At 39.9% G+C, this 24,262-nt stretch overlaps 1 protein-coding gene across 2 annotated transcripts in view; it reads left to right on the top strand.

The window, feature by feature from the left end:
• Positions 1-22,101, top strand: part of ARID5B (AT-rich interaction domain 5B) — a 149,032-nt gene extending 126,931 nt beyond the window's left edge. For both annotated transcript variants that reach the window (XM_024209651.2, XM_024209659.2), the window contains 2 exons: positions 11,467-11,665; positions 16,124-22,101. In XM_024209651.2, coding sequence (XP_024065419.2) covers positions 11,467-11,665; positions 16,124-18,286 — 2,362 coding nt within the window. In that variant the 3' untranslated portion in view covers positions 18,287-22,101. The remainder of the gene's footprint in view (positions 1-11,466; positions 11,666-16,123) is intronic.
• Positions 22,102-24,262: the final 2,161 nt, after the last annotated feature.

The following is a 24,262-nucleotide window of genomic DNA, read 5'->3' as shown; positions in this document are numbered from 1 at the left end:
GAACTCCTACGGTCCAAACGTCTTCATATTTCATGTGGCTTGGATTTGAATGCCCGAAATCAAATTCTTTCTTATAGTTGGGGTTCTGGGTTAGACCTGAAACCAGAAAAGACCTGTTTTCTAGTTCATGTGCATGCCATCAAAAGATGACATTTGGTGTTGAAATCTTGTCAGATTTGGCACCATTAAATCTGAAGCCTAGTCTTCAGTTAGCCTCAAGCATGAAACTCAAATTCTATCCTTTACCAAATCTTGATCCGAAAAGAGAAGGCCCGGGCTAATCTCTGGATTTAGAGTATTAGCTACTTTTTTCACCACAGAAAAAGGGTATTAATCCTGAAAAAGACAAACAAAGTTGCCTGGGTTTGTTTCAGTTGGTAAGTCTGACTACAGCAGCTGAAAATGTAATGCTCATTTATAGCCAAAGTGCTCTGATGACATTTAATCTAAAACTAGTGCTGCACTACAGAAATAGATCAGAATTTCTGATTCAGGACACATGTACGCTTTTTAAATTAAAGGTGAGCTGTAAAGATAACTGGAAATTGAGTTAAGCCTGGAAGGAGCACTGAATGACCCCACTATTCAGGCTGTGTGGGACATTCAGCAGAAAAATGTACAGGTTTATAATTTAGTTTTCCACTCTCTGAAGTCTGCTGGCCTTTCCCTGTTTCCTAGAGACAGAATGCATGATTCCCTGACTTCTCTGATACCACTGTTGTTTGGTTTAGCCTTGCAGTTCTTCTTTAAAACTGGAAATCACTGGCAGTCGTGTTGTCTTAACTAGCTTTTCCTAAGATGAAAAAGTTAGTACTAGTTTACACACTGGCTTTAAAATATTGAAAATGCTTGGTTTGAATGACCTTTGAGTGACAGCATTAGTAAGCTGTGGAGTGAAATAGTACTTGCCCCCCCCCATTGGTCTGGTATTGCCCCGCCTTCTTGATGCTGAGGAGGAGGGGTATTTCTGCACTGCAGCTGGGAGCATGTCTCCCAGCCCGGGGGAACAGACTTGAACTCGCTCTGCTCAAGCTAGTGCACTAAATACAGCAGTGTGGATGTTGTGACTTGGCTAGCAACCTGAGCTTGGGCCCAGGGGGTGGGATGGGCTTGGACTCAGGTGGCTAATCCAAGCTGCCACCAGTGTCACAACATTACCCTGCTATTTTGAGCACTCCAGCTACAGCAGAGCTAACACGAGTCTGTCTACCCAGGCCGGAGGCCTGCTCCCAGGTGTTCTCAGGAAGTCTTCCCTCCTCCTGGGTGGAGATTCACAAAGTTCTGAACTGGTTCTAGAGCAGTGGTAAGTAACCTGCAGCCCGTGGGCTGCATGCGGCCCATCAAGGTAATCTGATTGTGGCCCACAAGACATTTTGCTGATGTTGACCATCCGCAGGCATGGCCCCCCGCAGCTCCCAGTGGCCGCAGTTCGCCATTCCTGGCCCGTGGGAGCTGCAGGATGTGGCGGGATGCTCCCATTGGCCGGAAATGGCGCTCCCATTCCCGCAGCTCCCATTGGCCGGGAACAGTGAATCGCGGCCACCAGGAGCTGTGGGGGGCCATGCCTGCGGACGGTCAACGTCAGCAAAATGTCTCGCGGCCCACAATCCCATTACCCTGATGGGCCGCAGGTTGCCCACCACTGTTTTAAAGAGAAGAGCTGAATCTTCTGATCACTCTGATGAGGAGAGTTGTTTTTCAGTAGGTGCTTAAAACTAACAATGCATAGGCAGAGGGCCAAAACATCACCTGAAACCCAATGGCATTCGGAACGATATCACCTCATCTAAAGTCAGCATTATGAGGGGGTCACAGCTGCAGAATTTAGTCTGGATTAGGATGCATGGATGCCAGCTCACAGAACTTTGAGAATGTGTGTGTAGCCAACAGCTTGGAATGAACAGATCTCTAATGCTGTTACCTCAGCATTGCACATAGTAATCACTGTGACTAAGATAGCTTGCTTTTAACACTGAGTCTGTCTGCTTTGTTTTTCTGGAAGAGGAAGAAAGATTTAGTATGCACTATCAAGTGATTCATTTTTCATGTAATATGCTTCATGTTTCCAGTAAATGTTTTCATTTTAAAACAAGGCAAGGTTGCCAGTGTTTCAGTACGTGTTATTTGTGTATTAGTTAGGCTACTTTTGGTTTATTAATGAGTGTCATAATGAAAGTGCAGGTTGCTGAATAGAATCAATGGATGTTTTTATTTAAAGCCTTGCAGGAATCATATAATGCCAATGAATGCATTATTGTCGCTGTAGGCCTGACTGGTCTGAACCTGCCTCTGATTGGTTTAAATCAAATAGGCCCAAGCACTTCATAAAAATGTCTTTGTCAGCCTAGTTTTGCTTCCAAACCTATTCATCTCTGTCAGTTTTTAATATTAGTACCAGGCTCTTGGCCATAGTCCATTAGTACTGTTCTTAATTGCTCATGTTACAGATGATGATTACCAATATAAAAAGCATTAATGTTTTCCCATTGTGGGGCTGTTACTATGTAGATGACTTGAACTGTACAAAGCTTACGAGTTGTTATTATTTTGGTCATTACTTTTTTTTCTTGAATTCTTTAATGCAGTTACTTTGGGTGATAACAGAAAGATGCTCAGTCTGAGTGTGTTATTAACATTATCTGGTTCAAATTGAGCCTTTCTTCCCCAACCTACACAACTTTACACTTCTCACAGCTCACTGTCAGGATCTGTATCTTTTATCATTGGTACATGAAACAATCAGGAATGGCTACTTTTCTGCAAAGCAATATTCTTCACAGTGTGTTCTAGGATATTAGTAATAACGCAGATGCGGTTTTCACACATAGGGTTTGGGGTTTCTTTTGCTTTCGCACAAAATGAACGATTGACAGCTTTCATTGTCCTGAGTAAACAAGAGGCTCCGTTTCTACAGTGCTCATGACGTTGCATTAGGGATTTTTCATAAGGGTTAAAAGAAAAGCACTTTGTGATATATTTAAAAGCCCAAAACACAAGGTAATAAAAAAGTAAAATATGAGCAATAAAATGTAAGGGCCTTGTTCTGACTGCCAGCCCTTATGTTTTCCCCATAGCAGTCTCTACACAGAGTGTTCACACATACAACTTGGGAAATGCTGCAGTTGATATTTGTAATATGATACTTCTGCCTTACATGCTTTGATGAGCAGTGAAATAGTTAACAATGTTGACATTGCAAGTATTTCATTGGCATCTGAATTAGCACCCATTGAAATGAATGGGGCAATTCATACCTCAGAGTCATTGTTTCAGACTTTCTGCAGACTCAGGTATCAGCTATGGTTGCTTCACATTTGGAAAGTTTTCTGCATAACCATAACAGTTAGTGACAACTTTTTTAAAGAAATGAACACTTAAACATTGGAGAACAACTGAGAGGTCTGTTCGTACACCTTTGGGTAGTTCTTCTTGACCCACCAGGGAAGGTGTGCCCCATACTTTGAGAAACAGTCTGTTAGTTTATCTGGTTTTTTAAACCGTACTTGGCACTATAATATCTGAGATCTGCAGCACATACTAAATATATATCCTTATGCACAACAAAAAATCTAGGTGACAAAAGAAGTTTGCAAAAGCTAAGTAGGAGAGCCCCATTCTACTGATTTTTCCATGTACGTTTCTCTTTCCCCCCTCTCCCCAGTATACATATACAATGGTGGGTTCTAAATTAGCTATTACCAACCGAAGAAAGAGATCTTGGAGTCACCATGGATAGTTCTCCGGAAACTCCCACTCAACATGCAGCAGTGGTCAAAAAGGCTATGGGCCACTACCAGAGAGAGGATACTGGGCAAGATGGACTATGGTCTGACCCAGTATGGCAGCTCTTATATAAAATAAAAATGTAAAAAACCTTATCATTGTGTTATGAAAACATAAGCCAGGTCAAAATGAGGCCCTTAAAAGGTTTTTCTTTAACAGCTATAAAGACTTTCTACCCTAAGGATACTGTAAAGTAATTCAATATGCAAGAGACTCTAGCATTCCACACAAATACTGTTTGGTTTTCTTAAAGCATTTAGATAACTTTGTAAAGTGTGGGCATTTCAACAGTGTTCTGTATGAAACAGCAGCCAGTCTCCTAGATAGAAAAATAGGAGCCTATTATAACATCTATATAAAAATGCTTATGGTTGTCTTTAATACAAGTTGTAATTAATAAAAGGTTTTGGTTTACACTGAGTGTGAAAACATCCTCAGGCAAAAATTAATTAAGTGTTATGTCATTCTGTAAACTACAGCTAGTTCTTTGTTTGACCCAAAAACCTTGCCAAACAGCAGTTTTTCTTTGTCATACTAGCTTTGTTGTTTTATTTTGCTTTTCACCCTGCTTTTTATCCCTAACTGTTCATAGCTTCTAAGAAAACTTTGCAAGTTGCGAATTGTATCAATAGTTTTCCATCAAGCATGAATTTAAATTTGAGGATAGATTAGGTGTGTTAGCCCTTTTTCTTTTTTGATAAATAACAAGAGGTTTCTACTTATGATTTTCTGTCCTCGGGGCTTTATCATTAAGATTAAATAACTGTACTCTCAAGCATGCCACTGAACAAACATCTTTTCAATTATGTGAGTAACAGATGCTTTAACAAAGGAACTATTGAAAATTCAGAAAGCATAGTTCCCCCCCCCCAAATTTTTTAAAAATAAAGTATCAGATGACAGAAGAATGTAATTGTTTACCATTAAAACAGATTCTTAGCTGCCCGTTCAAAATATCTCAGAACATTGTGTTTTTGCAGAACTTACTCAAGACTTGTTTTGCAGTTTTAGAGACTTATTGGCCAGCACTGAAGTCAATAGGCATAGTTTACATGTAAATGTATTTTGATAGTAGGACATTCTCTTCCAATGCTTAAGGACAGATTGTCTTTGTCACTTGCATGGTGAGGAGAGATCACAAAGAGCTGTTCTCCCAATCCCTTGGGCACCCCAAACAAGGGTGAGGGCCCACTGCAGTCCCTATACAGAAACAACTCCCTCTGATTGCCACCCCTCTTCTGTCCCTGACTTTGCTGTGGACTGAGCACATCGGGGGGGGGGGGGGGGGAAAGACTGCACATTGCAAAGCTGTCCTCTGCAAAGCTCCTTGCACCTTGCACCTTGGTGGGGAGGCGTTGCTCAGGAAGGGCTGGTGGGTGAGCAATTGTGTGGATCCACTACTACTACTACTGCTTTTGGAGGAGAAGATGGTGTTTGCAACAGAGGCAAAGACTAAAGAAGCTTCTCTGGAGTGGCCTGGAGGATTCTCTCCCCACAGCATCCCTGGCCCAGTGCCCATCCCCTGCATCCAGCCCATCTACTTGGGCTGGTCACTGGGGAGAGGATTTGGTCCTTTAACTTTCCCTATTGCTTTATAGGATGGAGAGTTCCTAAGCTTTCATCCTCAGACTGCTCAGCTAAATCAACAGCTGTGTTTGTAATATCACTAATTTTCAGTTTATTTAAAGCAAAGTGTTTTTGAACTCTCTTACACACAGGCAGTTCCCACCTCTCAATGGTGTGAGAGCTCTCAGTACCCAGCAGAACTCACAGTGGGCTGTAAGGCAAGTTGTTGATGAAAAGATGAAAGATCCATTTCTGTAAGGCAGGAAAGTTCTCTGGGAACAAAACTGAACTCAAACAAATTTTGTCTGTACTGATAAAATACATGCCCGTTTCGTACTTCAGACAAATGCAAATGATGCGATTGCTATTGTATTCTACACAAAAGAGTGCAACGCTTGCTTTTGGAACCCCTGGACAGTACAAATGAAATCAGCCTTTTGGAATACATTATTGGTTCCCCCAGCACACTTCATTTTCCTCTTTTGGATTCAGAGATCAGGCCTCTGGTTTTGAACTTCTCTTCTGCCCCTTCCTCTACTGTATATTTGCCTTGGTCATTAGGAGCTGTGTTCTTGGTCCAGTTTTCCTACCCATTCAAACAGCTGAGCACTATATCCCATGACAAAGCCTCTAGCGAAAGTGGTGGCATGATCTTATGCCTTTAGTGATAGTGCTGCTTCTAAAATCAGGCCATATGGCTTTGAGAAATTATGGGTTTTCATTTCAACAGCAGCGTATTAAGCAAGAAACACATCCCATTGAGATCACAGTGGCTCATTCCTGCTCCCCTTCAAGTAAATGGAAGTTTTGCCATGAACTTCCTAGGGAACAAAATCAGGCCAGAGTGATTCAGAGGCTGTAATATAAATTTTAGCATTTCTATTATGCCTATCACCAGGGCCGACGCAACCCATTAGGCGACCTAGGCGGTCACCTCAGGCGCTACAATTTGTGGGGCGGCGACCTCGGCAGTATTTCGGCAGCAGGACCTTCCGCCGCCTCTGTGGGGGGCGGCATTTCAGGGCGGGACCTTCTGTCGCCTAGGGCGGCAGAAAAGCTGGCGGCGCTCCTGCCTATCACCATAGCATAAATGTACTGAATTTATTGTAGAGAACCGTGAGTGGGTAAGACTCACTCCTCCCATTTTTAATCTACCTTCTGAACTCCAGTCTCAGGTTCTTGCCCGAGAGGTGTCAGGTGGCCCTACCCAGCTGCTGTTGTTTATGTGATGGGGCTGTTATTTTACGAACATAGCAATTGCTACATTGAATCAAACAGGTGGTCCAGTTTATCTGGTCTCTAAGCATGGCTAGGAACAGGTGCTTCAGAGGGAGATGCAAGAAACTCCATAGTGGACAATGATGGAAATAGAAGTTTCTTCCAAACCCCTGTCAGTGTGAGTTTCTTTATTCCTTGAATGAAATACAAGGGTTTATATCCCTTCGCTGTATTTTTAAATCTTATCTGCTGTAACTGTGGACATTGCCACTATCCATATAAATGGCTAATCCTTTTTTAATCATACTAAGCTCTTGGCCTCAATGATATTCAGTGGCAATGAGTTCCACGGGTTAATTATGCATTGTGTCAAAAAAAAAAAAAGTTGTTTCATTTTTCAGATTGAAATATTCTGCCTTTCAATTTCAGTCAGTCTTCTGAACCCTTAGCTGAGAATGGAAAAAACCTGGTCACCAGACCTTTAAATCATCCCTAGAAACATCCAGAGTTTCCATTTTGCATTGTGTTGAGTCTGGAACACTAGAGAAGAGAATAGGATATGAAAGGGAGACACATTGGGGAATTTCTGTACTGCCATTCACAAAGAAAGAAATGAAAGAATTAAACACAGGCATGAGCTATGTTAAAATAGTGAAAGGGTTTAGACTTCAGCATCCAAGCTGCCTTTGTGCCCATAACTCACCTTATGGAGCCTGTGGACAGAGCATCATGTACTGTACATATGGTCACTTCCTAATCAGAGAGCCCTGTAGTACCCCAGCACAGTGGGGAGAGTTAAAGAAAGAATTGGCAGCCTTAACTTTTAATGTCCCTCCTCTTCCTGGGTTTGTCAGACCCTTTACATTATTCTAACCATTTTATTAATTATTATTACTATTCCTATAAATAGACACTCTCTCATGTCCTACGAAGCAGAGTTTAGCTAAAAAGCTCATTCATTCTGTGTGTGCATTAATCAATACATGAAACATTAGTGGTTACTGGTTCAGATTAAATTTTGCATTGTTTTTTCCTGTAGCTGGAAAAAATGTTGATTTATAAAGATTAAGGGCTTTTTCTTTCTTTTTTCTTTTTATGAAATGCCAGTGATGAAGACATGTTTGTTATACTGTGAAATACATTTCTCTGATGTGAATTCTGCTTTTTGTTGGGAAAAAGATGCAGTCCCTGGAGGATTTTAGAATTTATAAATATAAAATTATCTGCCTCTGTGTTTCTTTTCGGGGTTTTTTTTTTTAGTTGGCAGAAAGCCAGATTACTTACATTACTGTAATAGATTTGCTGACCTCTGACATCTGCTGCAGAGCAGTACATTGAATTTTTCATAATATCAGATGATGCAGATCTAAAAACTTGGTACACTCTGCACCATTATTTAATTCAAGACTCAGTAAAGCAGAATATTTTTAGACTAGCAGTTTATACGTGATTAAACTTAATATTGCTGATTGTAATAAATCAGGATTAGTATAGCACTGATTTGTTAATCTAACTTGTATTGATTTTAAGTTGTCTTTATTATTATTTTTTTTAAAGTCTTGGTTTTCACAGTGACTGAATTTAATAAGAAGCTCTGTGATAGCAAAGACTCCCCTACTGTTTCTGCTCTTGGCTGGAAAATGTTATTCTTGTATTATTCCAAGGGAAAAAAAACTCATGCTGCTAAAAATCTGCTGCCTTTGGAAAGATTTTTTTAATACACTACTGCTTACATATTCTATTTATGTTAATTGCCTTATAAATAATACATTTTATTAATCTTAATATTGGAATCTTGATCATGATAAAGGCCCTTTTATTTGGGCTGTTTGCAGTCTTTAGGAGTAAATATTCTTTAGACCACAAAATATTCTTTTAATTTTTCTTATGAATACATTGGTACTTTCCCCTAGCCCTGCCATGTGAGAAACGGCTACATTTCAAAGCAGCTGAAAATTTAGCTGTTGTTTTCAAAGTTTAATGCATTCTAGGTAGCCATATTTTTAATATGTCTTTACCTTTACATGATTAAGGATTGATTAAATCTTAGCTGTGCTGCAAATATTTGACAAAAATCTTGAGCTAGTTCGAGGCATGTTGCATTCTGCTAAACTATTTGTATAATAGATAACCACATTTTTCCTGTGTTGGGCAACGTTGACCTTAAATTGGATAAGTACAGTGTATTTTAATGGTATATTAGCTGGTTGTTTAAATGTTCTGAAAGCTGTATTAGCTTTATTACTCTGGTACTATAAAAACTTCTAATAATCAAATGATAAGATCATATCCTGTGGGTAATCGTGTTGTACCATGACAGGATAACTGAAAAAACATTCAGTGCAAATTGTAACAAACGGAAATCTCTATACGAAGCAGCAATTGTTCATGGTGTTAGGCTTCTCTAGAGCCTCACAGTGCATATTCATGTATGCTTCCTTTTTGCTTTGTGTCTGTGTGTATGTATGCGCGCTTAAAAATTATCTCTGTGCGGTAGAGAAACAGCAGCACATTGGGCCTTATTTAAAAAAGTGGGGGGGGGGAACCTCTAGAACAAGCCATCCTTGTGTTTTGATTCAGTTTTACCTTAGTCATGCCTCTTTCCTGATACAAGAAACATTTAATTCCAGATTTCCTGCTGCTGGCTCTAGGCCTTTGACCAGCTATGTGAAATGTATTTTTTACTACTGTCTTAGTGCCAACTGCTGAACTCAGTGAAAAATAACTGAAATGAAAATGTTGTCCTCCCACATGAACTCTTAAGATTAGAAAAGGAAATTTAAGCTATGGTTCCTAATTAGCACCAAACCTAATGAGTCCTGGTGCTCTGTATGGCAACAAAGAGGAGGAACCTTTGTCAGAAAGTGCCATAAAAGACTCAATGGAAAGAATGCTAACAGTGATTAATCTTGTCAGGCCCATCCTTATTCCGATTTCTGCCTTAACCAGAAGGTTAATTACATAGTATCTTTTATTAAAAGGACCACTAGTGGTACAGTATCATCTTCATCTCATTTAGAGCGATGAACAGCTATTGAAACATTTACTGATGGTATATGTAGATTGCAAATGGACGACATGTTCCCATGGAAACAAAACAAAGTCAAACAATCCTATCTCAGTGCGAACAATTATAGCAATAAAATGTGTTTTTATTAAAAGTGACTTTAAATATTTAACACATGGCAGCAAGATATAAATATTGCCCAGTATGAAACCAAAACTTGTCTCTCTAGTAAGGTCCCAAATACTGCATGCAGCAGAGGGAGATATTAAGTGTTTCATGAATATTTGTGCTTTACAAATGAAATTTACCAGCCTCAAGTATGAACAAGATTATTTTTTCTTATTCTGCTTAGTTATGCTTTTTATTATATAAACATTAACTGTAATATTACAGTGGGAAGCAGGTATTTGGCAACTATATATTATTTTGCTAAAGCTGCATAGAAGGAGCAGTTTCCAGTTTTAGCAGCTGTAACATGTTTAAACTCAGTTTGTAATGGGATCTGAAGATGAATATTCCCTGTGGGCTCTGCTTAGCTTCATTACTGGAGCACTGCCAAATTCAGGGCTAGAAAATATTATTCACGCCTCTTTGCACATACCATGTCAGAGCATGCTCAGTTACTAAATTTTGTTTCTAATATGGCATAAATTAGGTTTATATTTTAACAAATTATGTTGTATTTTATTAAAATGTGAAACGTTAAGATCACAAACAATCTAATTTCTGCTCTCTTAAACCCAAACTGTGTTTCAGCATCTAAGTATTTAAATCAAAATTGCATGGTTAAAAACTGATTGTAGGATAACAAACATATATCTGAACCAAGAGTTTTCTGCCTTGGAGTCTTAGATTAAAGATAATTAAGGATTCCTAGCATTTGTACAGATTTATGTTGTTTATAAGCAAAGTACATTTTCTTCATTGAGTCAACTTGTCTTTTTTTTAAACAAATTATGTTTGCTGTATTAAAGTTCATATTTTTAAAGTCTGAGTCTTGTATTAATCCCACAGTGAGTCATTAATCATACCAAATGCATTATAGAAACTTTAATCACTGAAGTTGAAACTGAGATTGTAATGCAATCCATCCCTTTTAATTACATCAGTTATTTTTCCTTTTAGATCAAGAGCTACACTGTGAAAGGAAAACAGATAGATTAAAACTCAAACTGTTTGAGGTTTTTCTTTTTTAAAAAGTGAATTCACACACTTTGTTGAAGAAAGTTCTGCAATTAAAGTTCTTTATTTTTTAAATCCTTGTGATTTCCATGCTCCCCCTGCCACTGTTCTCCTAGCAGCAACCCCTACCCCTCTTGCCCTTTGACAGAAGAGCAAAGGAACATCCTCCAGAACAGGGACCAACCTACCTTTCACTTCATGGATTTGCCAGAAAAGGCAGCTCTGTGCTAGTCAAATTGTTCTACACTCTCCGTTCGAGGTTGGGTGAAATAATGTCTCCTCTGCTCTCTACCAAGTTTTCAGTCTAAACGCAAATTTACAGCTTTTATGTTCACCACCAGGCTGGAAATATATTAGGTTGCCTTAGCTCTGTACCATTTTACTGGCATTCACTATACGGGTTTAGGAGTAGGCCGCCAAAAGAAAGATATGATTGACTTTTAAACCAGTTGAAAACACTGTGGGACAGATCCTCAGCTCCATAACCAACATGCTCTGTGGGCATCAGTAGAACCAGATTGGCACCAGCTGAGAATCTTGCCAAATACGTTGCTTTATCATATGAGGGATAAATATTGAGGGCAAGGTTACAGAATTGTGTTTATGCTGTAGAAAAAATAGGTTTATTAAATAAACTGCTCAGAGCCGCTACATTTTTTCTTTACTAGAACTGCAAAAACTGATCAATTATTTGTTCCTTAATCCTTTAGATTAATCCTGCCATATGAAAGATTTATTAAAGGAGAGGAAGATAAGCCATTGCCTCCAGTGAAACCTCGAAAACAGGATAACAGTTCCCAGGAGAGCGAAACTAAAACAAAAGTGTCTGGAACAAAACGCATCAAAAATGAAAACCAAAAGAGCAAGAAAGAAAAAGATAATGCACAGAAACCCCAAGATGCATCTGAGGTTAGTTAATTTCCTGCTTTTTAACTTTTCAATTAACAATGTACTGCTTTAATAACATAAAACCCAATGATAAAATAAATCATTTAAACCTGACAATTCCAAAATAAGTTGGCCTTCCTTTGCTCAGTAGCTGAAATCCAATTGTGATGGCATTCTGAGTGTTATGATTGTGCTGGGCTATAAACAGCTACCAGCAAGTTCCATGTTGCATAGAAATGATGGCAAAATACCAAGACTGGATGTAGGAAATACAGTTTCTGCTCATTGTATTATACAGTGGTCACCATTAAAAAGTCAACACTAGCCAACAGGAAACCACGCAGTTTCCACAGTGATTTCCTACTCTAAATATAGGGTAGGGGGAACTGAAATACCTCTGGTAACATTGTGGTAACTGTTGGCAAATGCAGACTTTTTAATGGAAATCTCTGTAATGGCACTTCCACACTTATGGATGTATTCACATTTCCATCAAAAACTCATTTTTCCTGGATTATTAACAAGATTAAATATCCCCTTTGGGTTGAAATCTAAAATTCAAGGGTCACAGTCCTTACTCTTGACAGATTTCCCAGTGAAGTCAATGGGAGTTTTGCCATAGTCTCCTGTCCTGCAAGCTCTCTGAAAAGGACTGACCCCTACACCTATGCAGAGCCCTATTCACTTAAGTGGGGCTCCATGCAGACTCAGAGATCAGCCCTCATGGAGTAGCTTACAGGACCAGAGCCTGCAACAGGCCAGCCCCCAGGAGTCAGTAGAACACACTTTCATCTGTTTTAAGTCATGTACATAAGAGTTTTTAGTATTGCACAGGGTGGGTGGGATTTTCAAAAGTATGTAAGTGACAAAGGAGCACAAGTCCCATTGACATCACTTAGACACTTTTGAAAATCCTACTCCCTGTCTCACATACAATATTGTACACCCTATGCCATTGACCTAATCAAGCTGTTGTTGTCTATGGCATACAAACTATATTGTGTCCTCCTTTATTTGGAAATCACAATTGCTACATTTGGAGCCATTACAACCCTTCTTGGAAATAAGTATTTAAAGAATTTTTAAGACATGCATTGTGTAGCCAACAGAGCTCAGCAGTCCCTTCGATGCAATTGCTGTCTGGCATGTACAGATGTACTGGATTTAGACCTGTCTGAAAATCTAGTTTGACATGACTACCAAAAATCCTTCTTTCTATGGCTTAAAAATAGCAATGCAGCTAAATATGTACATGGCTGAGGCCTTGTATGCTAAGTTTCAAGTGTAGTGAATTTTTATAATCATGTCAAAAACCCCCAAAAGTCAGGTTTACAATGGACCCATAAGAGACTGCCTGATTATGTGTTTTATACTGACTTGATCAACAGAGTCTTTAAAGTTGACACTTCATAGAGAGAGACTTTTCCTTGAATTTCAATTTTAAAGGAAGAAACATTGTAAAAATCTCGACTACTAATTACAAATATATAAAGAAAAGAGCACACAAAAACCTGCTTAAGTAACTGCAAGGTTGCGACACAAATTGCCAAAAGCAAGGAAATGTGAAGTTAAGGCTAGCATTCCTTTCCTCAGTCATCCCTTTGTGCCTGGTTATTTATTGCCATGGTCTCAGATCAGTGAGTTATGTTACATACCATATGTACTGCAGCAGCTAAGCACAACATAACGAGCCAGGGATGGAGTGTCAGTCTTAACTTTGAATTTCCTTGCTTTTGTTGTTTTGTATCTCAAACTTCCTGCTGCTTAAACTGCAGTTATTTCTGTATGCGAGTTTCAGGAAGAGTTCTTAGCAGTGTTTATCGGAAATGTGTAAGAATTAGAGCCATAGACACTGTAATGCACAATGTTAGTGGTTTCCTACAGTAAACTTTTACCTCCTGTATCAGAATTATTCTCTGCTGTCTGACTGTAACTTGGATATTTTTAATACTAAGGGCCAAATCCTGTCCCTCTTTATGAGGCAATGGCTATGTTACTGGGCCAAGTTATCCACAGGATGGCTGGGCCCAGTGCGTAACTTGGAGTGGAGGGTATATGCACCTGTTCTATGGGTGGGTGTTCAGTGATGGCAATAGCTCATGGAATTGAACTCCCCTAAAGAAGCTCTATTCAGATCTGGAACGCCAAGCCTGTACAGCCCACTTAGCCTCCCTAGTTGTCAATAAACCATCCATCCACCTTGAGCGATGCAGGGGGAACTCTTCCTACCCTGAAAACATTACCCAAGGACCAGCCGCTATACATGGCCTTCTGGGTTGATGACATAATGGACTGTGCTCCTGGGGTTGGTGCAGGGTCAGGACAGCTGCACAAGCACTATGTAACCATCTAAATTGGGGGGCTTTCTAGCATAGAAGTATCCACAGCTGCAGCACTCATCTGTGCTTTGCATCTAGTGAGGGCTTCATGCCATGGGCTCCCAGATTATGCCTCTACAGTGTCCGTGAGAAAGAGGAGCTCAGCTGTATGTTCAGCTCCTGAGGAGCTACATTTGAGTGTGGTGGGATTAGAGTCCAGGCTGGGATGGGAGGATTGGGCAAGAGCTGGGGTGAGAATATGCACACCATCTCTCTCTCGGTCCCCAGGAACATTAATCAGAAAATATAGTACAGCTGAAGGCTATATTGGTTCCAGTGAACCCACCTGTGGGAGCAGTCACAGCCAGGAAAGGCCCTGGTAGCAAGTCTGCAAAGGAACCTCACTGCTAGGCAATCAGAGGTCATTGGAGCTTGAACAGGTGCAGAAGCACATGGCCTCTGACTAAATGGCTCTGGCCATCTGAAAATCCTCAAGGATCCAACACATCTGGGGTTTGGGGTCAAACCCCACCACCAAGGAAGCTGGCTTTCCATGGAAGGGGATGATCTGTGCCAGGATTAGTTATAAAAGTAAAAGAGATGTAAGAATACAGTCCTTCCTAATACACATTCACCACTCACCCGGATATAAACATGAACAGGGATGTCACTGGGAGAGTAGAGTCTTTAGCTGATTACTCAGTTTTGTACTCCTTTATTCTATTGGAGTCATAATGACATTGCTCAATGTAATGAACTAGAAAAAAATGTTGTTAGCTTACACTGTGCATGTCTTTAAAATAGCTAAAACTTCATTCAAACTGTTGCTTAACAAAAACAAAGGGCAGAATGTACAATTATTACATTTGATTTGCCTTTCCCCCCTGCTTTGCTCATCTGTCTGGTATTTTTCCTGTAATTGTATAATCTCAGGAGACCAGTGATAGTACTTTGTGAAGGACTAATGATGGTATTTGAACTGAAAAAGGCAGCTATTAGTTTTTTTAAAAAAAATAGTACTTATGAAGACTAACAGACACTGTAACTAGTAGGAAAACCCAACACAGAGGAATATTTAAAAGCAGCTGTGAAGAAATAAATCTTTAAGATGGTTGTGATTCATTACATACTTTTATATCCCTCCCTGACATGATAGACCATAATGCAGCATTTGGATAATAATTTTCTTGATTCCTCTTATCTTTACAACTAAGAAAGAAAGAAAATATAATAAGAAGAAAAGGATCACACAATGCTGCTGTTTTCTGACTCTCTTCTACCAAGGCATGTCAGAGGAGAATGACAGCAATTTTGAAAAGGGTTGTCAGTCAGCTGTATCACAGATGGAACGTTATAATGACCTCCGGGGTCACAGTTCATTCGTCTACATAATGGAATGAATAGTGTGAATTGTGCACACAAGCTTTATTAATGGAGAAGCATAAAGAGCTGCAGTCTCATTGACTATAACTTATAAAAGCTATATTTATAATGGCGCACACACACACTCACTGAATGTTGACAACTTCATTTTAAACCATTAATAAAAAAAAGCATGCCCCAGTTAAGCTATACCAGTGATTTCTCAGTCTATAGCATTGATTTCTAGTATTCTATTTCTCGAATTTTCAACATTTTAAAGTAGAACCAAATGTGGCTCATCTGTTCTGCAATCACTGAATTTCAAGATAGCCAAACTGGAGGGATTATATCTACAATATAGACACAATAAGGAAAGCCAACTTGGACTGGTCTATATTTTTCATAGGTGGGATTGAATACTGAGAATATTTTATATTCTTCTCAATTGTGTTGTGAAAAGTGCAATTATCTATTTAGGAAAATGATTTAGAAAGAAGACAACCTTAGTATTAAACTATCTGGTCAAATCATCAGACGATCCAATTATTTATAGTCTGGTTACAAGCCTTTGCTAGTTTAATTGTGTCATTAATGTGGGTATGGGTATATTTCCCAGTATTTTGGGGACTTCGATTGCTTTGTTTAAAATCTGATACATGGTATTAAAGCTTTCAGATTTCAACAAGATGATTGACAAGAATATTTCCAAAAGAAGCTTCTGTGTACTGTATTTGCTTTTATAAGCAATCTGTCAACACACACCGCATTCTTATTACTGTCTATTGAAACATTTTATTAGGTTTCATCAGAACAAGAGAAGGATCAAGACTCTTCAGACCAGAAAAGTTTATCTGAGCATCCTGCAGTGGAGGAGACGAAGAAGCCCATCGAAGGGTCCCAGCCTCTTCTGCCAGAGGCAACAGGGCCAGTATCTCTGGAAAAGATAGACTTGATGGAAAGCAGCTCCAACAGTGAAAAGCCCCAAGAGGAAGTACAGCACTCAGTCTCTTTTTCAAGTGCTTCAGTGCCTCCTGAAGAGGATGCCATGTTGGAGCCAACAGTCAACAAACACTTGCACACCCCAACAGATGCCCTTGATGACACAAAGCAAGAACAAAGAGGACACAGTTTTACAGGCAGTTTAGAAAGTGAACCCCAAGAACTGCCTTTTAATAATTTCCCTGCAATCCAAGTACAGTTACCAAGTCAAACCGACATGGAAGACGATAAATTGCCAGAGATGGCTGATTATATTGCAAACTGCACAGTGAAACTGGATCAATTAGGTAACGAAGACATACACAACGCACTAAAGCAAACGCCCAAAGTTCTTGTGGTACAGAATTTTGACATGTTCAAAGAAAAGGAACTGCCAGGTTCCATTAATGATGATCCCAGTTTTAGTTACACACCACTAATCTATTCAAAGGGTAATCCAGGCATCATGTCACCACTGGCAAAGAAAAAACTTCTATCACAGGTCAGTGGGGCAACTCTGTCATGTAGTTATCCTTATGGGTCACCTCCACCTTTGATTAGCAAAAAGAAATTAAACAGCAGAGATGAACTGTCTGCAAGCATATCTCAGGCTCCCCATGCCCCCAGTTCTGATTCTGTGGCAGTTAATAGACCATCTGTAATACAACATGTGCAGAGTTTTAAAACCAAGAATTCAGAGGAAAGGAAATCTATTAATGAAGCTTTTAAGCCTGACACGTTAAGTAAACCAGATCCCAAGCGTTGTGATTTTTCAAAACATCACCTTAACTCTCTTGCTGAATCTTATGTACTGAAGCCAGATATCCAGGACTGCAAAGATAAAATGAATGAGAAAAGGGCACTGCAGCATTCCCATGTGCCCAGTTTCTTGGCAGACTTTTACTCATCTCCTCATCTGCACAGCCTTTATAGGCACACAGAACACCACCTTAATAATGAACAGACATCAAAGTACCTCCCTCGAGACATGTTCAGAGATTCAGAAAATATTTCTACTTTTACTCAACACAAACACCAAGAAAAACTTAATTTAAATTATCACCCATCTTTGCATCAGCAAGAAAAAAAGACTGCAGCGGAAGCCTCTTCAGATGATCAGCCTACGGATTTGAGTCTTCCAAAGAGCGTACACAAACAGACTGCAAAGACTCCAGGGTCCAGTCTCCTGCATTCATCAATGGTGCCGCAAGAAAGCAAAAGTATTTCCCAGTTCCATACATCAGGTGGCCAGGGGTTGAGCATACACTGTAATCCCAAAGCTTGCCGTGTTTCTCCAATGACCATGTCAGCACCTAAAAAACATGGTGAATCCCTTCATAGGTCCGGAAAACAGCAGAATCAGAGACTTGAGAATTTAAGAAAGATGGAAGGAATGGTCCATCCAATTATAAGCCGCAAAAGTAGCCCCCAAAACATTGGGGCAGCTCGGCCTTTGAAACGGAACCTAGAGGATTTGGACAAAGTCATTTCTGGAAAAAAAATCCGAGCTGTCTCTCCTCTGCACTTACCAAAGGAGACACCTGCAAAGGAAAAGGTTCCCGACCGAGAGGGCGAAGGCAGCAAATCAGTTCATGGTCTACATTCTGGCAACACGTTGGAAAGCCACAAATTTCCCCTCTCAACTCCTATCTTCACAGGCTTGTACCCAGGAACTCTGTGTGCGGGGTTGAACAATCGCATCCCAGCTGGATACTCTCATCCTTTGCAGTACTTGAAAAATCAGACTGTGCTTTCTCCACTAATGCAGCCTTTGGCTCTTCATTCCTTCATGGTGCAAAGACAATTTCTTACATCCCCTGCAAATTCTCAGCAGCTCTATAGACACTTAGCTGCAGCAACACCTGTAGGAAGTTCATATGGTGACCTTTTGCACAATAGCATTTATCCTTTAGCTGCTATAAATCCTCAAGCTGCCTTTCCACCTTCCCAGCTGTCTTCTGTACATCCGAGCACAAAACTGTAAATCCCTTTTCTTTTTAAAAGTATCTGAGAAAAAATGTTGTTAGCTACATTCCTTTCCCTGTGATAATGTCTTGCAGAATTAGAAATCAATATTTTTGTTAACCAGTAAGTAGTCTCATCCCATGTAGCTGAATGCTTCAAATCTGATTGAGACAAAACTATTTTACAGTTTGTAATTCCAGCTCCCACACCTACTCCCCAAATCATTTCATTTGCATATTAGTTTTTTGAAAGGTCTTACATATGTCAAGAGCAAAGATCAGAGCAAACCAATGGAAGTTTAGGGACAGATCCTGATCTCTTTGAAGCCAGTGGAAAAACTTGCTTTTTTTTTTTTTTTCAGGGAGTGGAGGATTAGGGTCCTTAGATAGTTCCATTCAGTCAAGGACTCGATGAATCTGAAAAAGAGGCGGAGGCAGGGAATACATACAATCAATATATGTGCTTTTTTGGGATAACTTTCCTGATTTTCAAAGGTTCAATCAATGCAATGTATAGTAAAACTGCAATAGATTTTTCATTTTAACACTATTAGAACAGAAAGGTAAACACTGTTTAATTTGACTGTACATATCCGCTTTGAAAACTATCAGTGTCACATTTGGTCACATAATTTATATAGTTTCATTTGTCCAGTATATCCTGTGCTCTTTTTTTTTTTTTAAATTAAACAGTATCATTTTATCTGCAACTTATTTTAAAGGCTGTGGCTGTCCTAATTTTTGTCTGTGTGTGTGTGTGTGTGTGTGTTTGTAATTTTTCCAGTTCTTATACTTTTGAGCAGCTTTTTTGGTGGTGACATTATTGTTTACAAACTGAAGCAATTGGTTCAGGCTATAAACATACTGTAGATTATACAACAATGCAATTGATGCAAACAAAGTTCTTGTTTTCTATGGTCTGTTCCTGATAGGTGCTGAGCACCTGTCGCTCCCACTGGTGTTGTCACAATGGCTCATACACTGCTTTACTGGCCACAGAAGCTTTTGGTCTATGAATTTGTTAACAATTGTACCTACCTTATCTAGGCTGTGAAACCCTCCTGCATACCAGAGAAATAAAGAACAAAATCTTACTGGCAACAAGCTGCTGAATAACAATGGAGTCCAGAAGACGGATTTGTGGGTTGTAAGAATATGTCAAGAATGTCAAAAATTAGAACAGGAGCCAACCTTTATTTTTTAATCAAAAGGTTTTAAGAGTCCTGTGCCTCGAAATGGGGATGGGCTGGGGACAGGTGCCTCCCCCCACAAAGAAGAATACCACTAAATAGTAGCCCAAGGTTCAGTAGTCTGAAGAGTGGGTTAAGCGGTGATGCTCACTTATCCAGCCCCTTCTTCCTAGTTCACATCCAGTGAAACTCACCCCAGCTAGCACAAAGCCTACGCATCAGGTAAACCCTATTCAGAGAGCTAGGTTCTCAGCTGGCAAAAATCTGCATGGCTCCATTGAAGTCAAAGGAGCTGTGGTGATTTGCATAGCTGGGACTTAAAGCCTGCGCACCTTTTGTGATAGCCCTCTGCACTCATGCTGAACAACTAACCCCAGTCATTGGGAATAATTTGTAAGTATAAAAAGCCCATGAGTGCAGGTTTTGAGTTTCCATAATGAAAGAACCTTCCAAAGCATATGGTCACTTGAGAGCCATCACCACTCTGCAGCTAAATATAGAAATTGAGACAGAGGTTAAACTTGGAGGTATTTTACAATGTGAAAATGGGTTATGATTTAAACCATCTCAGTTATTATTCAAATACAGCATGATCACACATCTTATTAGACCTTCCCAGGATATAATGCCAAATACAATATATGATGGGACATATTTAATATCCAAAGATGGAAACCAGAATTATGAAGTCATCTACTGTTAAAGATTTACTTTCTTCAATTAAATACTTTATATTTCTGTGGCAAAACAAGATTTAATTGATCAGTAAACAGACTAGTAGAATCTAGAAAATAAATGTGCCAATACAGATTATTCTGCTATTCCACATACTGTACAGAAAACAAAATCACAAGCTCATTTGGTCCCAGGCCATAGTATAGAAGGCATCTCTAGTGAAGTTGCATGAGGCCTAAATCATGTAAGAATCGAGGGTTGGGAGGAAATGTATAAACCTACAGCAAACACAAATATGTATGTGCCTGCCATTTAATCAGAAAATTGAACATTTCTCTTACTTGTTTATGATATTCTGTACATCCTGGATTCATGCATTTGTTTACAACAAGTCTCTTATTTCACTTTTGTTGACATGTTGGAATTTGATCACAGCATTTTAAAACAATGTTAACACAGTGCAGAGTTGGGGAGGGGGGATTTTTTCCTTCATTTATTCCATGAGGAGACTCGCTGTTTCAGTCTGAGGAAGCTCATAGTATACTGGGCAAAACATCAGGACAAATAAAAAGAAATGGTGGCATAACTCCCCAACAGAAGTAGTACATTATTTGTTTAAAAACTCTTACCAGAAATCTGGGAAATCTTTCAGAAAGACCATTGAATTCTCCATTGGCTGAGAACTACTTTTTTTTTTTAATGTCTTAAATGGGGCTTTGTTTGCATTGTTTGAGTTCAAGGGGCCTTATTATTGAATGAAATTGCACAAGCCTTTCTTTGTGCAATCAAAACCATTGTTATTGGTAGGGTTGTAAGGGAAACTGCGGAATCTAATTGGCAATAGAGTCATAAATATATTTACCAAGAACCAGTGCCAAGAAATGTTGCAATTCAAATGCACTATGTTCAAGATTCATTACAGATTCTGAAGGTTGTGAGATTCAATTAACTATAAAAGCCCAACAAAAACAATATTCATGTAACTTCTGGTTACAGACTGAGTTTGACTTTAGGAAACAGAAATTAAAACAGAACCTAACTGACTTTCGCAACAAAATATGTTTCTAGTAAGGGTCAAAATCTGTAATGATTGCATTTCGCAATAGATCTGTCTTATTTATTTAGTTACGGGACAAGATAAGTTCCCATTTGTATCAGGGCATACAAAGTAGTTTGTTGCAACTAAGTATTTACTTTACAACTTATTGAATTGGTGCATGAGTCCTTAAGTACTGTATCTTACTATGTTGATGCGTCTAATGGAAGTTTCTATGAGGTCACTAAAACATTTTGTGCAGTGTGCCTTCAAAGAGAACGGTTAATTTCTTTAATTCATTGTTCCACATAGTCACTTTTTGTGTGTGTGTGTGTGTGTGTGTGTGTGTGTGGTGGTGGTGGTGGTGGTCAGTCAGGTCACAGCTGGTCTTCTTTTACCATTGTCATGATTTTAATGAGAAATGGGAATTATTTCACTTATGTGAGGCCGACAACATTGAAACTATTATCATGAGCACTTACTAGGTGTTTGCTGTAAATGTGTTTGATATTTCACTTGTTCCCCTCTCCCCCAGTTTTAAATATGTTCTAATAATGGCAGCATAATCTACTAGCTGTTTATACTTTTTTAACTTTCATTTGTTGTACATATTGTATACTTTTTGTGATTCAAGTTATGTAGCCTATATGCTCTGTAAGGTGATTATCTGTATATAGCAAAATGGCCCAGTAATATTATATAGTATCCCATTTAAAAGGTTATTGAGTAACCTTTGCATTAGTTTAAACACTACCAGAAATAAAGCTGAGCCAACTATAAACACTCAATTTTTGTATGTTTTCCAAATTGTACTTATTAATGCTTTTGATACTGTATTATGTGCCAATAGTTTCCCAATCACATAGCAGGCAAAAGATATTTTGTACTTTTTGATCCACTGTAATATTTAATAAAAAATGCTACTATCTGTTCCCGTTTGTGTTTGATTAATAATTCTGTAAACAGCTCTTATCACAAGGGATTACGTATTATCCCAGCCGACCTTTCAACCCTTTTATATTGGCTTCTCTCAAGAAAATATCCCCTCCCACTAATGATTAGATTAAAAAACTGGAAGTTTACAGTTTACTAAAGGAGGTAGAGACAGGCATCTTCAATGTTCCTCCATGGCTGCACTTCTCTCTCATTAAAGTGGGGCTATGGCCAGAAGACTGCCTGTAAAAATAGTCCTTCACTGGATAACATTCAGGCTCAGTCAGTGACTTCCATAATACATTTATTCCATTTGCATTTCAGAAGGGGATTTTTCTAACTGCTAGCACTGCAGATTCAGGGTGGCATCTGAAAATCAATCTCTCTTCTTTCTGGCTCAACCAACAATAAAGATTCTGGAGTCAGATGTTAGCTAGCAATTTAGCTGATGACAGTAAACAACCTCTAACTAAAACTCACATTAGTTATATTCCCAGCTGGTTCCAAAAATCATGGTGGCCCTTTAAGAAAACTGCCTTTCAATAAAATATGCCAGTACCCTGTTACATTCTCAACCTGTCTAGCTGGAGAACATCATTTACTTCTGTGTATTTTCAGTATGTATTTACATTGCAGCCATATACCAGACCTCCTCAGCATTAAGGGCAAATTCACCACAATGCTTAGGGCCAGTGCATAGTCCCAATTAATGGCTTAAGTGATTCCATGGGCCCTCAGAACTAGGATGCATGTCAGCCTATGCATAGACTACACTGAAACCTCCCCCACACCCATAAATTCCCAGCACCAAGCAAAAGTGTGCGTGACCTCATCAGAATTCCTAAGAGCTGATGCCACTTTATGCTAGGGCTTCCCTACAGTATGATAGGGTAAAGCTATTGGCAATTATGATGATGACGCATTGCACTCATGTGCCATCTTCCAGCTGAGGAGCGCAAAGCATGCTGCAAACACTGAGTTAGTGTACTGACAATCTGAACAAAATAAGCTCCCACCCAAAGAAACTAGTTCCGTGTACAGCACAAAAAGTGAGAGAATGGTATCTCATCAATCATCAGTACAACAGAACAAATACTGATTACATTGATAGCAGCACCAGATGAGGCTGCCAGACATACCTCACGGTTAAAGGAAAATAACCAAAACCATTAGGGAAATGAGAGACAATACCAGAAAGGCTGAGGGTCTGGATGATCAGTGCAGTTGCACTGAACTCAATGGAGCTATCCTGGTAGCTACTAAGTGAGGGTCTGGCTCAAGGCATCAGTTCCTAGGCAGCATTAACAGCTGACATCAATGCAGAGAAATGTTTTATATAGGCAGCATTTGTATTTTACATATGGGGTGAGCTGGACTGAGCTGCAAAGGCTTTTTCAAAGCGCTCCACACTCCATAAGCCCCACAGGAGGTGTGCATGGCGCAGCACTAAAGGGGCTCATGTAAATGCTGCAGTTCAGCCCTATGGCCTGCCTGCAGATTTAAGGCGTTCCATTCCCCCCCCCCCCCCCACAAAGCCAACTCAGGCCTCCTGCACAGAGGGGGTGAATTTCACTCTTGTACAGCACCTGGCAAATTGCTTAAATATTAAGGAATGACACAGACACAAAGACGGATTAGCTATGTAGCTGGAGAAACTGAGGCACAGTGGGCGTAATGTCTGGGATTGTCAAAGCTGCCTAAACGCATTAGGCATCCAAATCCCATTAACTTCCTTAGGTGCTATTGAAAATGCTGGGTCTAGGTGATTGGTCCCAGAGCATACAGTAAATCTGCTGTAGTGCTGGGAACACAATGCAGACCTCCCAGTCGTGTTTTAGCTCGATGCCCATCACCTCTCTTGGGGCAGAATGAGAGCATGGGGTAATTTGACCAGCTACACGTCAAATATTAAAATGGAATGTATGTGGATACTGTAGTGCAGCACACACACCCCCAAACTGTGGAGCACAGAGGAATAGTGGGGGGGGGGGGTGCGGCGGGGGGCGGGCGGCGGGGGCGGGCTCCGGCGCGCGGCGCGGGTGCGGCGCTGGAGGGGGGGTTCCGGCAGCGCTCAGCAGTGGGCAGGAGCGGGCTCCAGCGACGTGGCGCTTGGCGAGGGGGGCGGCGCGGGGCTCGCACTGGGGGGGGTTCCGGCGGCGCTC

The sequence above is a fragment of the Terrapene carolina genome, unplaced genomic scaffold (assembly GCF_002925995.2).
Source record: "Terrapene carolina triunguis isolate 2854851 unplaced genomic scaffold, T_m_triunguis-2.0 Scaffold95, whole genome shotgun sequence".
Taxonomy (NCBI): Eukaryota; Metazoa; Chordata; order Testudines; family Emydidae; genus Terrapene; species Terrapene triunguis.
The sequence above is the reverse complement of the archived record's forward strand: the minus strand, read 5'-3'. Positions and strand labels throughout refer to the sequence as shown.